The sequence below is a fragment of the Equus asinus genome, chromosome 4 (genome assembly GCF_041296235.1).
Source record: "Equus asinus isolate D_3611 breed Donkey chromosome 4, EquAss-T2T_v2, whole genome shotgun sequence".
Classification (NCBI taxonomy): Eukaryota; Metazoa; Chordata; class Mammalia; order Perissodactyla; family Equidae; genus Equus; species Equus asinus.
The window spans coordinates 117,143,245-117,158,698 of record NC_091793.1 but is presented as its reverse complement, the minus strand read 5'-3'; the positions used below and the strand labels follow the sequence as shown (position 1 = coordinate 117,158,698).

Genomic DNA, 15,454 nt, shown 5'->3' with positions numbered 1-15,454 from the left:
ATTAGATTACTTATTGAACTTTAAAATTAGTTATTTAATTTTTTAGTTGATTTTCTTGGGAACACTAGCTAGGCAATCATATCACCCTTTTTCTTAGCTTATCACATGGTCTGACCATTCCAAAGCAATGTTTAATGAGGGGAATGGATTCTTGACAGATTCTAATTTTGACCAGTTAGGAAGATGCTTGCTCTTGTTGTCAAATAACTGTTCTTTTTCATTAAGAAAATAGCCTTTTTTTCTCTTGAGATAAATTTTAATCAGAAATGAATGATGAATTTTTCCCAAGATCTTTTCGGTGTCTGTAAGTTTTCTTAAATCTGTTAAGGTATTAAATTACTAACTTAATTTGCTAATATTAAACCAACCTTGCTCTTTGAGACTAAACCGTACTTGGTGGTGGTATTTTTTTTAAGTTGATTTTATTGAGATGGAATTTACATACAGTAAAATTCACTCTTTTTTAAGTGTACAGCTTGCTGAGTTTTGAAAATCCATATGGTTGTATGTGTATTATACTTTAATATACTGTGGTATTTAATCTGATTATATTTTATTTAGAATAATATAATCATAAATAACATTGGACTATAATTTTTGGTACTGTCTTAAGTTTTGATATCTGAAACATGCTAGTATTTTTAAATGAATTAGAATGATTCTTTTTTTAATGTTTGAAGTAGGTTAAGCAGCGTAATATGTCTGTTTCTGTTTCCTGAAGGTTGCTGATATTTGTCTTAAAATGAAGCAAGATAAAAAAATTAAGAAAGTGAAAACTCTCCAGGATTGGTACCTTTGGGGACATATTTTCTTGAGAAATTATCCAATATACACTGTGACGAGGGTAGTAATGATAGTGATGATGAGGAAGATAATGATAAGATTTTCTTAGGACAATTTTGTTAACACATTTTTAAGGAATTTTCCATTTTTATCCCAGTTTTAAAATTTATTAACAGAAATATTTCTTTTAAAGAAAACCCAAAACTTGCTATATTCATTTACAGCCTCTTAATCTCAATCTTATATATTTTGTTATTTGTATATCATTTTGCTCCTTTTTAAATGCATTAGAAGTTTTTAAGAATTTTTCTTATTGAGGTGAAATTCATATAACATAAAACTAACCATTTAAAAGTGTACAATTCAGAGGTGCTGTGCAACCACCACCTCTGTCTGGTTCCAAAACATTTCCAACACATCTCGTCAAAAGAAGACCCTGGAGGGGCTGACCCGGTGGGGCAGCGGTTAAGTTCGCACGTTCCGCTTCTCGGCGGCCCGGGGTTCGCTGGTTCGGATCCCGGGTGCGGACATGGCACTGCTTGGCAGCCATGCTGTGGTAGGCGTCCCACGTATAAACTAGAGGAAGATGGGCACGGATGTTAGCTCAGAGTCAGGCTTCCTCAGCAAAAAGAGGAGGACTGGCAGTAGTTAGCTGAGGGCTAATCTTCCTCCAAAAAAAGATAAAAAACAAAAAAAAAAACAAAAAAAAAGAAGACCCTGGACCCATTAAGCAGTCGTTCCCTATTCGCCCTCTTCCCAGCCTCTGGCAACCACCAGTCTGCTTTCTGTCTCTGTGGATTTACTTATTCTGGATATTTCATACAAGTGGAATCATACATTATGTGCATTTGTATCTGACTTCTCTCACTTAGCATAATGTTTTAGAGGTCCACCCATGTTGTAGGATGTTTCAGTATTTCATCCCATTTTATGGCTAATAATATCCCGTTGTATAGATGTAGCACATTTTGTTCATCCATCCATCAGTTGATGGACACGGGCTGTTTCTACCTTTTGACTGTTGTGAATAGTGCTGCTATGACACTCATGTACATGTTTTTATGTGGACATATATTTTTACTTCCCTTGGATATATTCCTAGGGGTGTAATTGCTGGGTCATGTGGTAATTCTATGAAGAAATGCCAACATGTTTTCTACTGCAGCTGAACCATTCTACATTCCCACCAGCAGTGTATGAGGACTCCAATTTCTCTACATTCTTGCCAGCACTCGTTATTTTCCATTTTTAAAAACATATATAGCCATCCTAGTGGGTGTGAAGTGGTATCTCATTGTGGTTTTGATTTGCGTTTCTCTAATGACTAATGATGTTCAGCATCTTTTCACGCACTTGTTTGTCATTTGCATATCTTCTTTGGAGAAATGTTTTTTGAAGTCCTTTGCCTATTTTATAGTTGTGTTGTTTGCCTTTTTATTAAGTTGGAAGAGTTCTTTATATATTCTGTATACTAGACCCTTATCAGATGTATGATTTGTAAATATTTTCTTCCATTCTATACATTTTCGTGTCATTTCTTTAACAAAGTCCTTTGATGACAAAAGTTCTTAATTTTGATGAAGTCCAATTTCTCCATTTTTTGTTCTTGTTGCTTATACTTCTAGTGTCATATCTAAAAAACTATTGCTAAATTTAAGGTGATGAAGATTTACTCCTATGTTTTCTTCTAAATATTGTATAGTTGTGGTTTTTGTACGCTGAAACTAGGCTGAATTTGTTTATTAGTTCTGGTGTCATTTCTTCTTTAAATGTTTAGTAAAACTCACCAGTGAAACCATCTCGCCCTAGTGCTTTCTTGCTTGGGAGGTTATTAATCAGTGATTCAATTTACTTGATAGACATAGACCTATTCAGGTTACCTATTCCTCCTTTTGTGAGTTTTGATAGATTACGTCTTTCAAGGAATTTGTCAATTTCATCTAAGTTATCAAAGTTGTAACCATAGAGTTGTTTATAATATTCTTTTATTATCCTTTTATTATCCATGTGATCAGTAGCTATGGTCCCTCTTTCAATTTTGATGTTCGTAATGTGTTTCTTCTCTCTTTTATTCTTGATTAGCTTGGCTAGAGGTTTATCAATTTTATTGATCTTAGAACCTGTTTTTGATTTCATTGATTATTGTTTTCATTTCATTGATTTCTCCTCTAATTTTTATTACTTCGTGTCTTCTGCCTACTTTATATTTAATTTACTCTTCTTTCTCTCATTTCCTAGGGTAGAAGCTCAGAGTTTGATTTTAAATCTTTTTTCATATATATATATATATGAAGCTTGAGAAGAATGTGTATTCTGCTGTTGCAGGATGTAGTAGTCTATGCATGTCAATTATATCCAGTTGATTGATGGTGCTGTTCAGTTCAATTATATCTTAATAATTTTCTGCCCGCTGCATATGTCGATTACTGATAGAGAAGTGTTGAAGTCTCTAACTATAATAGTAGATTGGTCTGTTATTGCAGTTCTATTAGTTTTTGCCTCACATATTTTGATGCTCAGTTGTTAGGTGCTTACATGTTTAGGATTATTATGTCTTCTTGGAGATTGACCCCTTTATCATTATGGAATGCCCATCTTAATCCCTCATAATATTCCTTGCTCTGAAATATACTCTGTCTGTAATTAATATAGCTACTCCAGTTCTCTTTATATTAGGTTAGCATAATACATCTTTCTCCATCCATTTATATTAATCTATCTATGCCTTTATATTTAAAGGGGGTTTCTTGTAGACAATATATAGTTGGGTCTTATTTTTTATCCACACTGGTGGTTTCTGATGAACCAGGAGCAGATGGACAAGGGCAAGCGAAAACAGTTCTTTCCTACCATTTTTAGGTTGGCTTTTTCTTGCTTTGCTTTCTTGATTGCTATAAACCTTTGATTATTTTCCAGAGTTTTCGCAATGTTAAGACAGTTTTACTTGCTTTTTTGGTGTTTCTATAAAGGGATGAACTATTGGAGGTATCTATTTTGTTATTTTCATTGACATCTGTCAGATATTTTTATCTTTCATTTGGCTTTTCAATGAACCAACTTTTTAAAAAATAAATTCTTATGTATTTTCTATTTTGTTAGTTTCTCATTTTGTATCTAATCAGTTAATCTTTAATTTTTGTTTAATTTTATTATTTTTTGTATAATTTAGACTTGAATGTTTAATTAATTTTCCTCTTTTTTAAAAACAAAATTGTCTAATGCTATGAATTGTATCTGAGCATAAAATCAGCTGTAAGATTATCTTGTTTTCAAACATAGTAGCCTCATTTTTATCTTTTTTAAAAGCAATCTGTGATTGCAGTTATAATTCTCTATTTAATCCAAACATTATTATTATTATTACTATTATTTGTGTAAGGAAGATTGGCCCTGGGCTAACATCTGTTGCCAATCTTCCTCTTTTTGCTTGAAGAAGATTGTCCCTGAGCTAACATCCATGCCAGTCTTCTCCTATTTTGTCTGTGGGATGCTACCACAGCATAGCTTGATGAGTGGTGTGTAGGTCTGCACCCAGGATCCAAACTCACGAACCCAAGGCTGCCAAAGTGGAGCACGCAAACTTAACTGCTACGCCAACAGGCTGGACCTCAAGCATTATTCTTTAAAGTGTTTTCTTAAATTTTCTAAGAGATTTGTTTTATTTTCTGGGCTTTTGTCATTATTTTTACTTTTATTGCGTTGTCATCTGACTGGGTTTATCTACTTTAAATATTTCAGTGGTACAAATGTAAAGGTTTGTGAGTACCTTATCTTTACTGTGTATTGTACTATTTATTAATATAAAATACCATTTTTTAATCTGAATGATTTTTGTTTTGATTTTGAATTCATCTGAGATTAATATTGCTAGTCTTCCTTTCTTTGTATATGTCTTTGCCTGGTATATCTCGTCTCTTTATTTTCAAAAATCATATCCTTTTAGTTTAGGGGTGACTCTGGCAAACATAAATTAGTTGAATTTTTAAAAACCTTAATCTGATAATATTTGTCTTTTAATTGAAGAAGTTAACTCATCCACTTTTTTTGTCTTAACTGATAGTCAATCGTATTGCTACCATCGTGTTTTGTTTTTTGTGTGTATCCTAATAAATGTGCTCTTCTTTCTTTTGTTTTCTTTTTGTATTTGGCTTTATCACATTTTAGTCCCCTTTTCTGTGATTTTTATAATTTATTCATATTATTTTTAGTCTATTATATTTTTTAAAGTTGTGCGTTTATTTTGGTGCCAACGTCGAGAATGAAACAGAATGTGTGGGAGCCTCGTCCTAACCCCACTGACAGAGTTACCTGAGCACGTGCTCCCCTTCATCTTCTGCATTCTGTTCAGACAATCTGTAACATTAGTTACAGATGTCTTCATTTTTACATTATGAATATTCTCTTTCAAGAACTTATTCTTAACATTTACATCAAGCTTCACGAGCATATCCACCATAACAATTATTTAGAATAAACTGTAAGTTTTGCTGGGTTCATTTCTCACAATTTTTCTCTTGATCACTCCCTCTGGATGTGTTCTAATTAGTTTTATTTTGTTTGAAATGTGAGGTCAGCATAATATTCTATATTCTTGGGAATAAATCTCTACAGTGTCTGAACAATGTTTAAACGTGTGTGCCTTTCACCTGGCCTTGCTCCCTAGTTGACCACGATCTCCACTGCACCCTCTTGCCTGCTTGATTGGCCTGCCTACATAGCACTTTGTGTTTATAAAGTGTCTTCTAGACCTTCCTAGACCACATAAAATTCAAATATCCAAACGTTTAAAATGTGATCTTGTGTTCTCACGCTGAGTGACATTCTGCCTTATGCCCTTTCTTTCCTGGACTCAGGCTTTGGAAGATCAGGTATGGGACCTCTTGGAGGAAGCAGACAAGACAGCTGAAGAGAACAAGGATCAGAGTCAGGTGTACGATGCCATGGCCAACACCCTGGGGGAAGCATGGGCAGCCCTGGTCTCCATGCTTGAGAAAAGAAGGCAGCTCCTCAGGTTGACCTCTGAATTTTTTGAAAATGCCTTGGAGGTTTGTGTTGAAAAAAATTTCTCCCTCCTCCACATCAGAGCAAATGATTAGCACTCCTGAAAATGTTTTATTTCCACAAATAGTCATTGCAATCAGTTAAAAAATATGGCAGAATAACCAAGATATATACAATACATTTAATTTTTGATTGTCAAAAAATAAAATTATTAGTATTTTAAATGTAGCCTTTCAAACAAAAACTAAGTACACTTAATTAAAATTAAGTAAAATATTAAGTGAAAATGGGAACTCTTACCCATAAGTCATTATGATTTATTTCCCTCTTTAGAAGATAGTAATACAGTTACAAAATTAAACAATTATCCCTGATTATAGGATTATTAGGAAATGTTGGTCTAAAGTATTCTTGTTGACTAAAAATTGGAGGATAGAATTTCTTCTGCTGCTTATGAAAAGGCAATTGCAGAATATTCCATAGAATGTTTGACTTGTAAGCATAACATTAGAGAGTACTTTCTAAGGCATACGGTTGAGATTCCTTAGTTAGAACTCATTAAAATATAAGGGAAGGAAAAAGTTCTGGGCCTAAGAAGGTCATTTCTCCCTACGATTTTTTCTTGAATTCTGTGATTTTTTTGAGGTTCCCAATTTCAAAATGTGAGACTCAAAGAACGTTATCAAAAGAGGTGTTATATTTGGTGTAAGACAGTTATTGGAAATTTCGCTTTTAACTTCTCTGTCAAGTGGCGGTACATTCATTTTGATGTGAGAGCCCTGCTTCATTATGATAAAGCACTAGCTTTGAAAAACATGACATTTCCAAACTGAAAATTCAGGACTTAAATCCAAAATAATGAAGGAGAGGAGATTAGTAATAGAACACAAAAATTGAGGTAGACAATCTCATGCATCATGAACTCGTTTAAAAGTAAAGGAAGGAGCAAAAACCTTATTGTAACTTTCAAGGTTTGTTTTCTACAAGGGACACTGAAGTGCAGCTCACAATTCATTTTACAGATCCTCTTGGGAAAGAGTTCCGTGCACAATTTTCTTTCTGGAAAAGAAATAAACCGGGTGAAATATATCTACAGGGGTCGACTTATAGATACATCTGATTCATTTCATCCTAATATGTGGGATATGAGTGTCAACTTCCCTTAAAATTCAGCTAGTTTGAGCACAGGAAATTATCTTTTTTCAGACATCAGGCCCAATATTTGTCTCTCACTGAGTAGTAGCGTTAATGCTAGCTGATTTTCTGTATGATGAGAAATTACTGCCATGTATTACATGAAAACAAAGGAAATACTAAGTCAGCTTAACTCAACATAGCACTCTGATTCTTAGTGAAAAGACAAATTGTTCTTTGTATTATTCTGCTTCCAATTCCGTGGACCACTTCATGCTAAGCTGAAGGCAAACTCTTATGTAAGCTTCCCTGCCCCTTGTGTTTGCCAAAGCAATTTACTTTAGTGATTTAAAAAAAAAGGTGAGGGTGAAATTAAGAATAGGGTCTTTGGAAAGTGTCCTCCTGGTGCCGCTTTTATCCTACACAAGCTGCAGAAAGAAGAAAAGTAAGCAAAGGAAAATACCCATGAGATAAAAGTTAAAACTTTAGGGAAGCTTTTTCTGACTAAAGGATTATCTGTTGGTTTGTTTTTTTAAAATTTCAAATAAGTTGAAATATAGATTTAAGTTATACAATAACTAAAACTTTTCATAATATTCTACAAGGGAAAAATCAAATCACCTATGAGGTTTTTCCCCCCCTCTCTTTGAAGTTTCTCTTTAAGGAATGTCCTTAAAATTATTTACTAGACATGGAATGAATTAGAGTTGTAAATGACGTGTGGCTAGGATCCCGTTATTGAACTATGTGCGTGAGGGAGTTCTTTAGAAATACAAAATGACTTCTTCTGCGTGGTTGGTAGTATTACAATATGGTTTCAGGCTCACAGACTTAGCCATTAGATAGGTTGTTCTCTTCTCAACACTGTGCTACAGTTTAGGAACACTGTCCCTAACTGACAGTGGCTTGCGTCCATCCAGTTTTTCTAACAGGATGGGGGAGGCCGTCTCTGCATTTCCAAAGGGGACATGCTCATCAGTCTCTCTCCTATAATTCCATGCTATTTGTAACTGGATTTATGTGGCTATTGTCATAATCAAAATATGGTAGATTGTGTTAACCAAGTAGATACAGAAAAATATTAAAAATGCCCAAATTTAAAGATGATAGTCTGGAGAAAACTTGAGAAAGAAGACAAGCACTGTGATAGGCTTTTGTGTCTGTCTCACTGATACCTTGCCTTTATGAGTTTATTCTATGCCTGATCTAAAGCTGAACATGTTGATAAAATGTCCTTATAAACTGCCATAATTACCTTTGAAACTTAGTGCTAAAACAAACTGCTATTTGTCTCTCACTATGGATATACTGTACTGGCATAACCAAATACGTTTTGCCCTCTTCTAAAATTTGTTTCTAAGATTATTCTCCTGAGAATTTTACCATCACTTCAGCCATCTCCCCTTCATTCTTCCTCCATGGAGAAACACAAAAAGAGAGACCAGTCATATTGCTCACCATTTAGGATGTCAAATTGCTGTTCCTTGTTTTCTTGAAATAGAGGACAAATTTTCCATTCTTGCTGCATCTAATGCCATTTTTATTTATATAAATAATCCATAAAGTCATTGATAAAAATGCAAACAAAATTACAAATTATACATTTAAAAGCTAAAAGTTTACCTCCCCTCACCTATCCCTAATCCCGTTCCTTCTCATAATTGTAACCCTTTGTGTGTATCTTTTCAGACCACTTTCTGTACAAATAGACATATTTTTGTTTTGTGTAAGAAATGGGATTAGACGTTGCTTCTTGGCCTCCTGGCTAAGATCAAGTGTAGAAATGGGATTAGACTATGTATTATTCTGAAATTTGCATTTTTCAGTTCTAGGGCCCATAGAGGAAAAGACCCTAAATTTCATCCTTCTCTCTAAATGGTTCTTAAGTTAAATTTACTTATAATTATGTGGGTTACCTGTTGGCCAAAATTTATTGGTTTCTCTTAGAAAAATTTCTCATTATTCTGTGACAAACTGCCTTAGAATATTGAAAGTGGCTGTATTAATTACATAGGATGCAATAATTTTAGTTGAAAATTTTAACAGACATTTGAACAGTAAATGAGTTGGTTTATTTTAGCATATATGACATATTTGCAGGTATGAAAGGGATACAAAGGAATGAGCAGAAAGTCCTTACCTTGGCACTCTGTAAATTGACTACATGCAAACACACGCCATCACACAAACAACCTAAGCCAGCGCATGCAAACACACACATCACCACACAAACCCGCAAACACATACACAGTCAGCTGGGTCATTAATTTATGAAAAACGTCTACAAATAACTAAAAGTGGCATATTGATTTTTATTTTTTCAACTGTCTTTCCCCTGTATTTCTGTTGTAGTTTGCCATTAAAATAGACCAAGCCGAAGATTTCCTCCAGAACTCTCAGGAGTTTGAGAGTACCGAGTCCTTGAAATCGCTGCTTCACCTCCATGAACATCATACCAAAGGCAAGAAATACGTTTATTTCTCACATGAGCTTTTTTTTTTTTAAAGATTTTATTTTTTTCCTTTTTCTTCCCAAAGCCCCCCAGCACATAATTGTATATTCTTCATTGTGGGTCCTTCTAGTTGTGGCATGTGGGATGCTGCCTCAGCGTGGTTTGATGAGCAGTGCCATTGCCATGTCAGTACCCAGGGTTCAAACCAACGAAATACTGGGCCGCCTGCAGCAGAGCGCACAAACTTAACCACTCGGCCATGGGGCCAGCCCCTTCACATGAGCTTTTAAAGGCTTTAAGAGATGTTAATATGAGAATGCTCATGTATGACAGCATATTTTTAATTTATCTGTTTATCTGCTCCCCAACTTGTTCCAAAAAAGGTTAAATAAAACTTTATTTTTGGTCATCTTCTGCAAGAAAGAGGTAATTATCAATGACTCTAAGGGGATGGTAAAGGAAGAGACTCTGGGAGATTCAGTTGTTTGGTCCGCTGGATTTTGTGTGTGTGTGTGAGGAAGAGTGTCCCTGAGCTAACATCTGTGCCGATCTTCCTCCATTTTGTATGTGGGATGCCACCACAGCATAGCTTGATTAGCAGTGTATATGTCCACATTCCTGAAGACGGGAGCCCTTTCCACCGTGCTCATCCGTGTATCCTCAGTGTCGAGCAAGCTGCTGGCACATGATGGATCATCAAGAAATATTTCTTGGTTGAATAAATGGTTGGAGTCAGTGAATGTTCTTTTTAAGGGCCAGTAAATGAAGGCCGGCCTTTAAATAATAGTTCTGGATAAAGAAAATCCCTCTTTCAAAATTGCAGTTAAAAAAAAAAGAGTAGTGAAGTTTCTCCAGATAAAAATGTAATAAAACACTATACAAAATGATTTCAACTCCCTTTGAACAGCTATAAAGATTGTCTGGTTGTTAACCAACGATTTGTATGCTAGGCCTTTTGCAGCAGAATTTGGGGAGGGCAGGACTGTAGTTGGAAGGCATTTGTGGAAGAGTAGCTGTTTACTGTGATGTTCTTCTGCGGAAGCAGGTTAGATACATAGACAGGAGCAATCACTTCTTCTCTTCCTAAGGTCTTCTTCTAACTATTACTGCCAAGTAGAACTGGGTACGAGCAGATGGCTTCCTGAACTCACTTGTCACAGTTCCGGCTTTACGTCTAGCTCCACAAGCCTGAGCATGCTGGACAGTGGTTTTTAAATCCACAAAGAGCTTTTGTGTTTATATCACCTTCCAAAGGACTCTAGATAATAGGCCATTACTTTTCCGAAACTCAAAGATTAAAGGACTCAGTCTTTCCTGTGTAAATTTTTACGAGATCCTACCACATATACACATGCAATTTTAACTGATTATTGTTCTACAGTTCCTTTCACTAACAGGAATTATAAGCAGCATCTAAAGTAGCAGCGTTAAAGCAATGGCCTACGCATTTCTGTACAGCAGCAGCAATCTAGCTGGATCCAAAGGGGAGGAACAGAATCCCATGAAATTCCTCTTTGGATAGTGGAAAGTGAATGGAGTCTAGGTCACTGAGACAGGTTCTGCCGTCTCAATTCAATCTTCATCCAACCAACATGATCACCACACAGCAATTTTACCTCCGGAAATCTGACAGTGACTGACGCTTTTGTTGAAGAGATTCAGTGCTGAGGCAGTCAAATGGAAGCATTTTCCAGAGGGATTGAGGAGCTGTGGAATTAGGGACTTTTCCATAAATATTTGGGGATGCAGCTGCGTTGTTGTTGTTGTCGGCTCCTTCAAGGTTACTAGGATCTGCGGCCCAGGGAGCCAGTTTACACAGGGCACACGTTGCTTTGTTCTGAGGCCTTAGGCGGCGGTACCCTGGCATCCAGCTGACAGTGGGACCAGTGTCCTACCTTTCAAGGGTACAGCCTTCAAGAGTCCACCAGGCCTCCTTTTAACCTGAAGAGACAGAGAAAAATGCTAGCTAAGACAGGAAACAGTTTATATTTATATCTGTGATACGAAATATTCTTCCATCCTGATGGCATGTTGATCGTGACATTTCTGTGTCCCTCTGTGTGATACTGGAGGCACAGGGATTCCAGGGGACTCTGGTCAGGATATCTGAGTCTCAATTCGTATGTCCAATGGTGACTTCAAAGGCTTTGTTTTCCTAAAATGGGAATTGGTGAAATTTAGTAACCAGCTAATTCAGTGGGATCTGATTAAGATTAGCTGAGTTGAAATGAATATTCAAAGACAAAATTCTGATTTTCAGTTAAGGGCTTCATATCTGTCTTAGTCCGTTCAGGCCGCTGTAACAAAATACCACAGACTGGCTGGATTATAAACAGCAGAAATTTATTTCTCACAGTTCTGGAGGCTGGAAGTCTGAGATCCGGGTGCCAGCGTGGCCGGGTGAGGGTCCTCTTCCAGGCTGCAGACTTCTCGTTGTATCGTCACATGGCGGAAGGGGTTGGGGAGCTCTTCAAGGCCCCTTCTAAAAACACTAATCCCATTCATGAAGGCTCCACACTCATGAACTAATCACCTCCCAAAGGCCCCGCCTCCTAATACCGTCACATTGGGCATTAGGATTTCAGCATATGAATTTTAGGGGGACGCAGACATTCAGACCATAGCAATAGCCATTGTCTTTAAATTTAAGGGGATAAAATAGATCTATAAGTGCAGTTAGCAATTCTAATTAGGTTCTGAGATATTAATCAGTGAGTAGCACAAAATGTGAATGTGTTCATCATGTAACTGGAAAAACTCTAATTAAACTTATCCCTAATGTTCACTTTATTTCAATTAGCTTCACCTGTGCTTTTTCCTTATTCAGCAATGCTAAGGGTGTGTTACATGCAAGAAACTTATTCTGTAACGTTGTGGAGATCAGAACCAGGATGAATGGGTTGAAGTTTCTGGCCTCTGGAATGTTACAGGATAAGTTTGTTCCCTCCTCCACACGACAATCCTTGAAATAGTTGGATAATGTCCTCTCCAGTCTTCTCTCCTTTGGGTGAAACGTGACTAGTTAGTTAAAATCCTTTTTTTCCAGACTGCTTACCAGCCTGGGTGCCTTCGCTTCAACAACACATAGTTAAACAATATTTTCTGAACCCATACCAGGTGAGAAACCCAGAGTCTTGTCTCAGGGGAGTACATGGCCCTTGTCCTCCGGAAGCCTACAATTTGATTGGGCATGTACACATTTATTGGTGAATTCCCTCTGTGCTCCTCTGGGTCCCTCTGTTACACCACCCGACACCCTGTGTAGTAATAATTTATTTCCTTATTTGTCTCTATCACCAGGTTGTGAGACTCTGGAGGACAGGCATTAGCACATCTCTGAATCTCCAGGACTTAGAATAGCGTCCACCCCACAGGATGGTTATTGAGTGTTATTTGTATTTAATTCTGATGTAAGACAGGATAGAATGATGCAAACTTGAGAAATAAACAAGGTACTACAGGGACATTAAGGAAGAAAAAATTGATTCTAAGCTCTGAAGGATCACAATCGCAGCTTCCAGTTTTCCAATGGCCTTCTTAAAACGAACACAATACCTAAGAAGTTTCCTCAAAGGAACAATCATATTTTACTTCCTTTTTCTTGGATGTTATATATATTTTAAGTGTAGCTGAAATATAGGTTCGTTGGAGTCCATTATATTATGCTCTCGACTTTTGTGTTTATTTGAAAATGCTCACTGAATGAGTTTAAGAAACACCATCCCATTGAGGAAATTTGGAATATTTAAAAACATGTTAAGAAGAAATATCACCCATGATCTCAATGCCAAGACTGTCACTGATACTTTTTAGAAAATACTCACTTAGAAAGATTGTGTAGCAAGCTATGTATTCACTTAACTGTGTCCGCCTTCATTCATCCACTTTGAATTTGTTATTTATACTTAATAATTATGGCAAGCTATGTAGGTATTAGCTTAAAATGTACTTTAATATTATTTTTTAGATATAATGACAATTAACCAAAACAATTAATAAAAATTTATTAAATATCTACTATAAGAAAGGTGTTATGTCAGTAAGTAGGGCTTTGTATATGCAGAAAAATACAGACTTTAAAATAAATGCACTGTAGAGATTTTGTAATTCTTGAAGGTCATGATATGTTTAGACAGTTACTCTTGAGGAAAAATAACATCACATTGTATGATCAACTGATAGAACAAATAGCTGGGAAAACAATAACGGTAAAAAAGTAAGACGTAAGAAGCTGACAGAGGAAGCACCGAAGGAACCGACAGAAGGAACTAAAGGAACAATTCCTCCCCTTTAACAGCCATTGTAGCAGGTTACAGGCCGATGACAGTCTGGGTACCTCTTCCAGGGTAACTTTGGCTCAGGAGGCTGCATGCCTGCTGGTACTGTGGTAGTGGTTAAACTAGTTTGGCAGAAGTTGAAATAGAAAACCAGAAAAAGATTTCAAATTTTGGCTAATTATATGTCTTTTGTGGGGACCAGAACAGGTTGGCCTGGTCCACTGTCAGTCTGCAATACCCTGAGCAGCTAAAGTTGTGCTTCCCTCTCTCATTTGAAAAATCTAGTGTGTAAGAGCGAGTTATGGAAAGGAAGGAAAAACATACTCTGTGGAAAGCCTGCCACCTGCCCATACTTCCTGTGTGTGTGTGTATGTGTGTGTGTGTGTAACTGTTCACAATATCATAACAAGCTCTTCAATGCAACGGAAATATACACACATCTATATGGAGACTCAGTCATACTGAATATTATATTAAGGCTATACAAATTACAACTCTTTGGTTTGATAGGCAAGGCCCTCTATAACCTGTTTTCACCTCATTTTCAAGTTCTTTCTTTCACTTCCACATAAGACCTTGTTCTAGACAGTCAGATTTTTTTTCTTTTACCCTTTCCCCTCTCATTTTACTCATGTTTATTTCTATTTCTTTGTTTAAGAGAGGTACTCTAGTTTTAATGTTCTCCCTGACTTTTCTTATCCTATTTGAATTATCCCATCCTCTGTCCTGGTTCCAGCCTGTGGTTGTTTTTATTGTTTGTTTCTTTGCGTTGTTGACTCGCAGTCGAATTGCCCAGTGCACGTAATCACACCTTCGTCACCGGCCAATAGCACCACTTAATACTTTTTGGACAGATCTAAGTCATGTGACATAAACTACTTCAAATTCTTTCCTTTTCATTTCAAAATAGCTCTTTATGGTATCTTCTCTTATCTCATTCTCTCTTCCAGCTCTCACAAAAAGGTGTCAGACAAAAGAGACAACTGGCCCAACTACTGTAGCCTAATCGTTGCTGTGTAGATAACTGTCACATGTTAGGATGCAGAAGGACAGAGCCACAGCATAGTGGGAAGAACTGAGCTGCCAGTCAGGATACGTGGCTTTTAGCACTGGTTTGTCCATTTCTAGCAGTGTGATGCTTGGTAAGGTGCTTACTTCCTGGATATTCTTCACAGTTCTCCCCATCCTGAAAAAAAAAAAAAAAGCAGTATATTCAACCCTACTGATATTCTATCCTTTCTTTTTTTCTCCTAACAACAAATGTCCCAAAGATTGTCCTGTATTGTTGACTTCTCTTCATCACTACCTTCTCACTTCTCAACCTGGTAACTTGGCTGCTGTTTGCATCACTTACCCATCACAAAACCCCAAGTCTTCTCAATGTCTCTTTTTACATCTCTGGAAGACTGCTGATCCCTAGCATTTATAGCTCTCCTAATTCTGCTTCTTCTTTTAATAGGTTATATCTCATTCGAGCATTCTACAAAAATTATTGAACATCTCCCCTTTGCCAGTCGTTATGCTAAGTGCTTGGGAGACAGTCATGGTCTCTGTCTTCATATTGCATTGAAGCCTAGCAGCAAAGACAGATGTTATGCAACTAGCCCGACATGTAAATGTCAAACTATAGCCGTGATAAGAGCTGTAATGAGAGGAACACTGTGCTATGAGAACACTTGATAGGAGGATTTAATCCAGTCTGGTTTGTCCTTTGAGGAACTGAAAATTGACTAAGACCTGAAAATGAGTAGAATAAAGGTAAAGAAGGAGGAGGTTGAGGAGAATGCTGTCCCTGGCAGAGGACACA

General features: G+C 36.6%; 1 protein-coding gene across 17 annotated transcripts in view; it reads left to right on the top strand.

The window, feature by feature from the left end:
- The window catches only part of CCDC141 (coiled-coil domain containing 141), a 176,547-nt gene that overhangs the window by 41,856 nt on the left and 119,237 nt on the right, over positions 1–15,454 (top strand). For 14 of the 17 annotated variants that reach the window (XM_070508186.1, XM_070508185.1, XM_070508184.1 and 11 more), the window contains 2 exons: positions 5,637–5,828; positions 9,271–9,379. In XM_070508186.1, coding sequence (XP_070364287.1) covers positions 5,637–5,828; positions 9,271–9,379 — 301 coding nt within the window. The remainder of the gene's footprint in view (positions 1–5,636; positions 5,829–9,270; positions 9,380–15,454) is intronic. The other 3 variants (XM_070508194.1, XM_070508192.1, XM_070508191.1) reach the window with 1 other exon arrangement.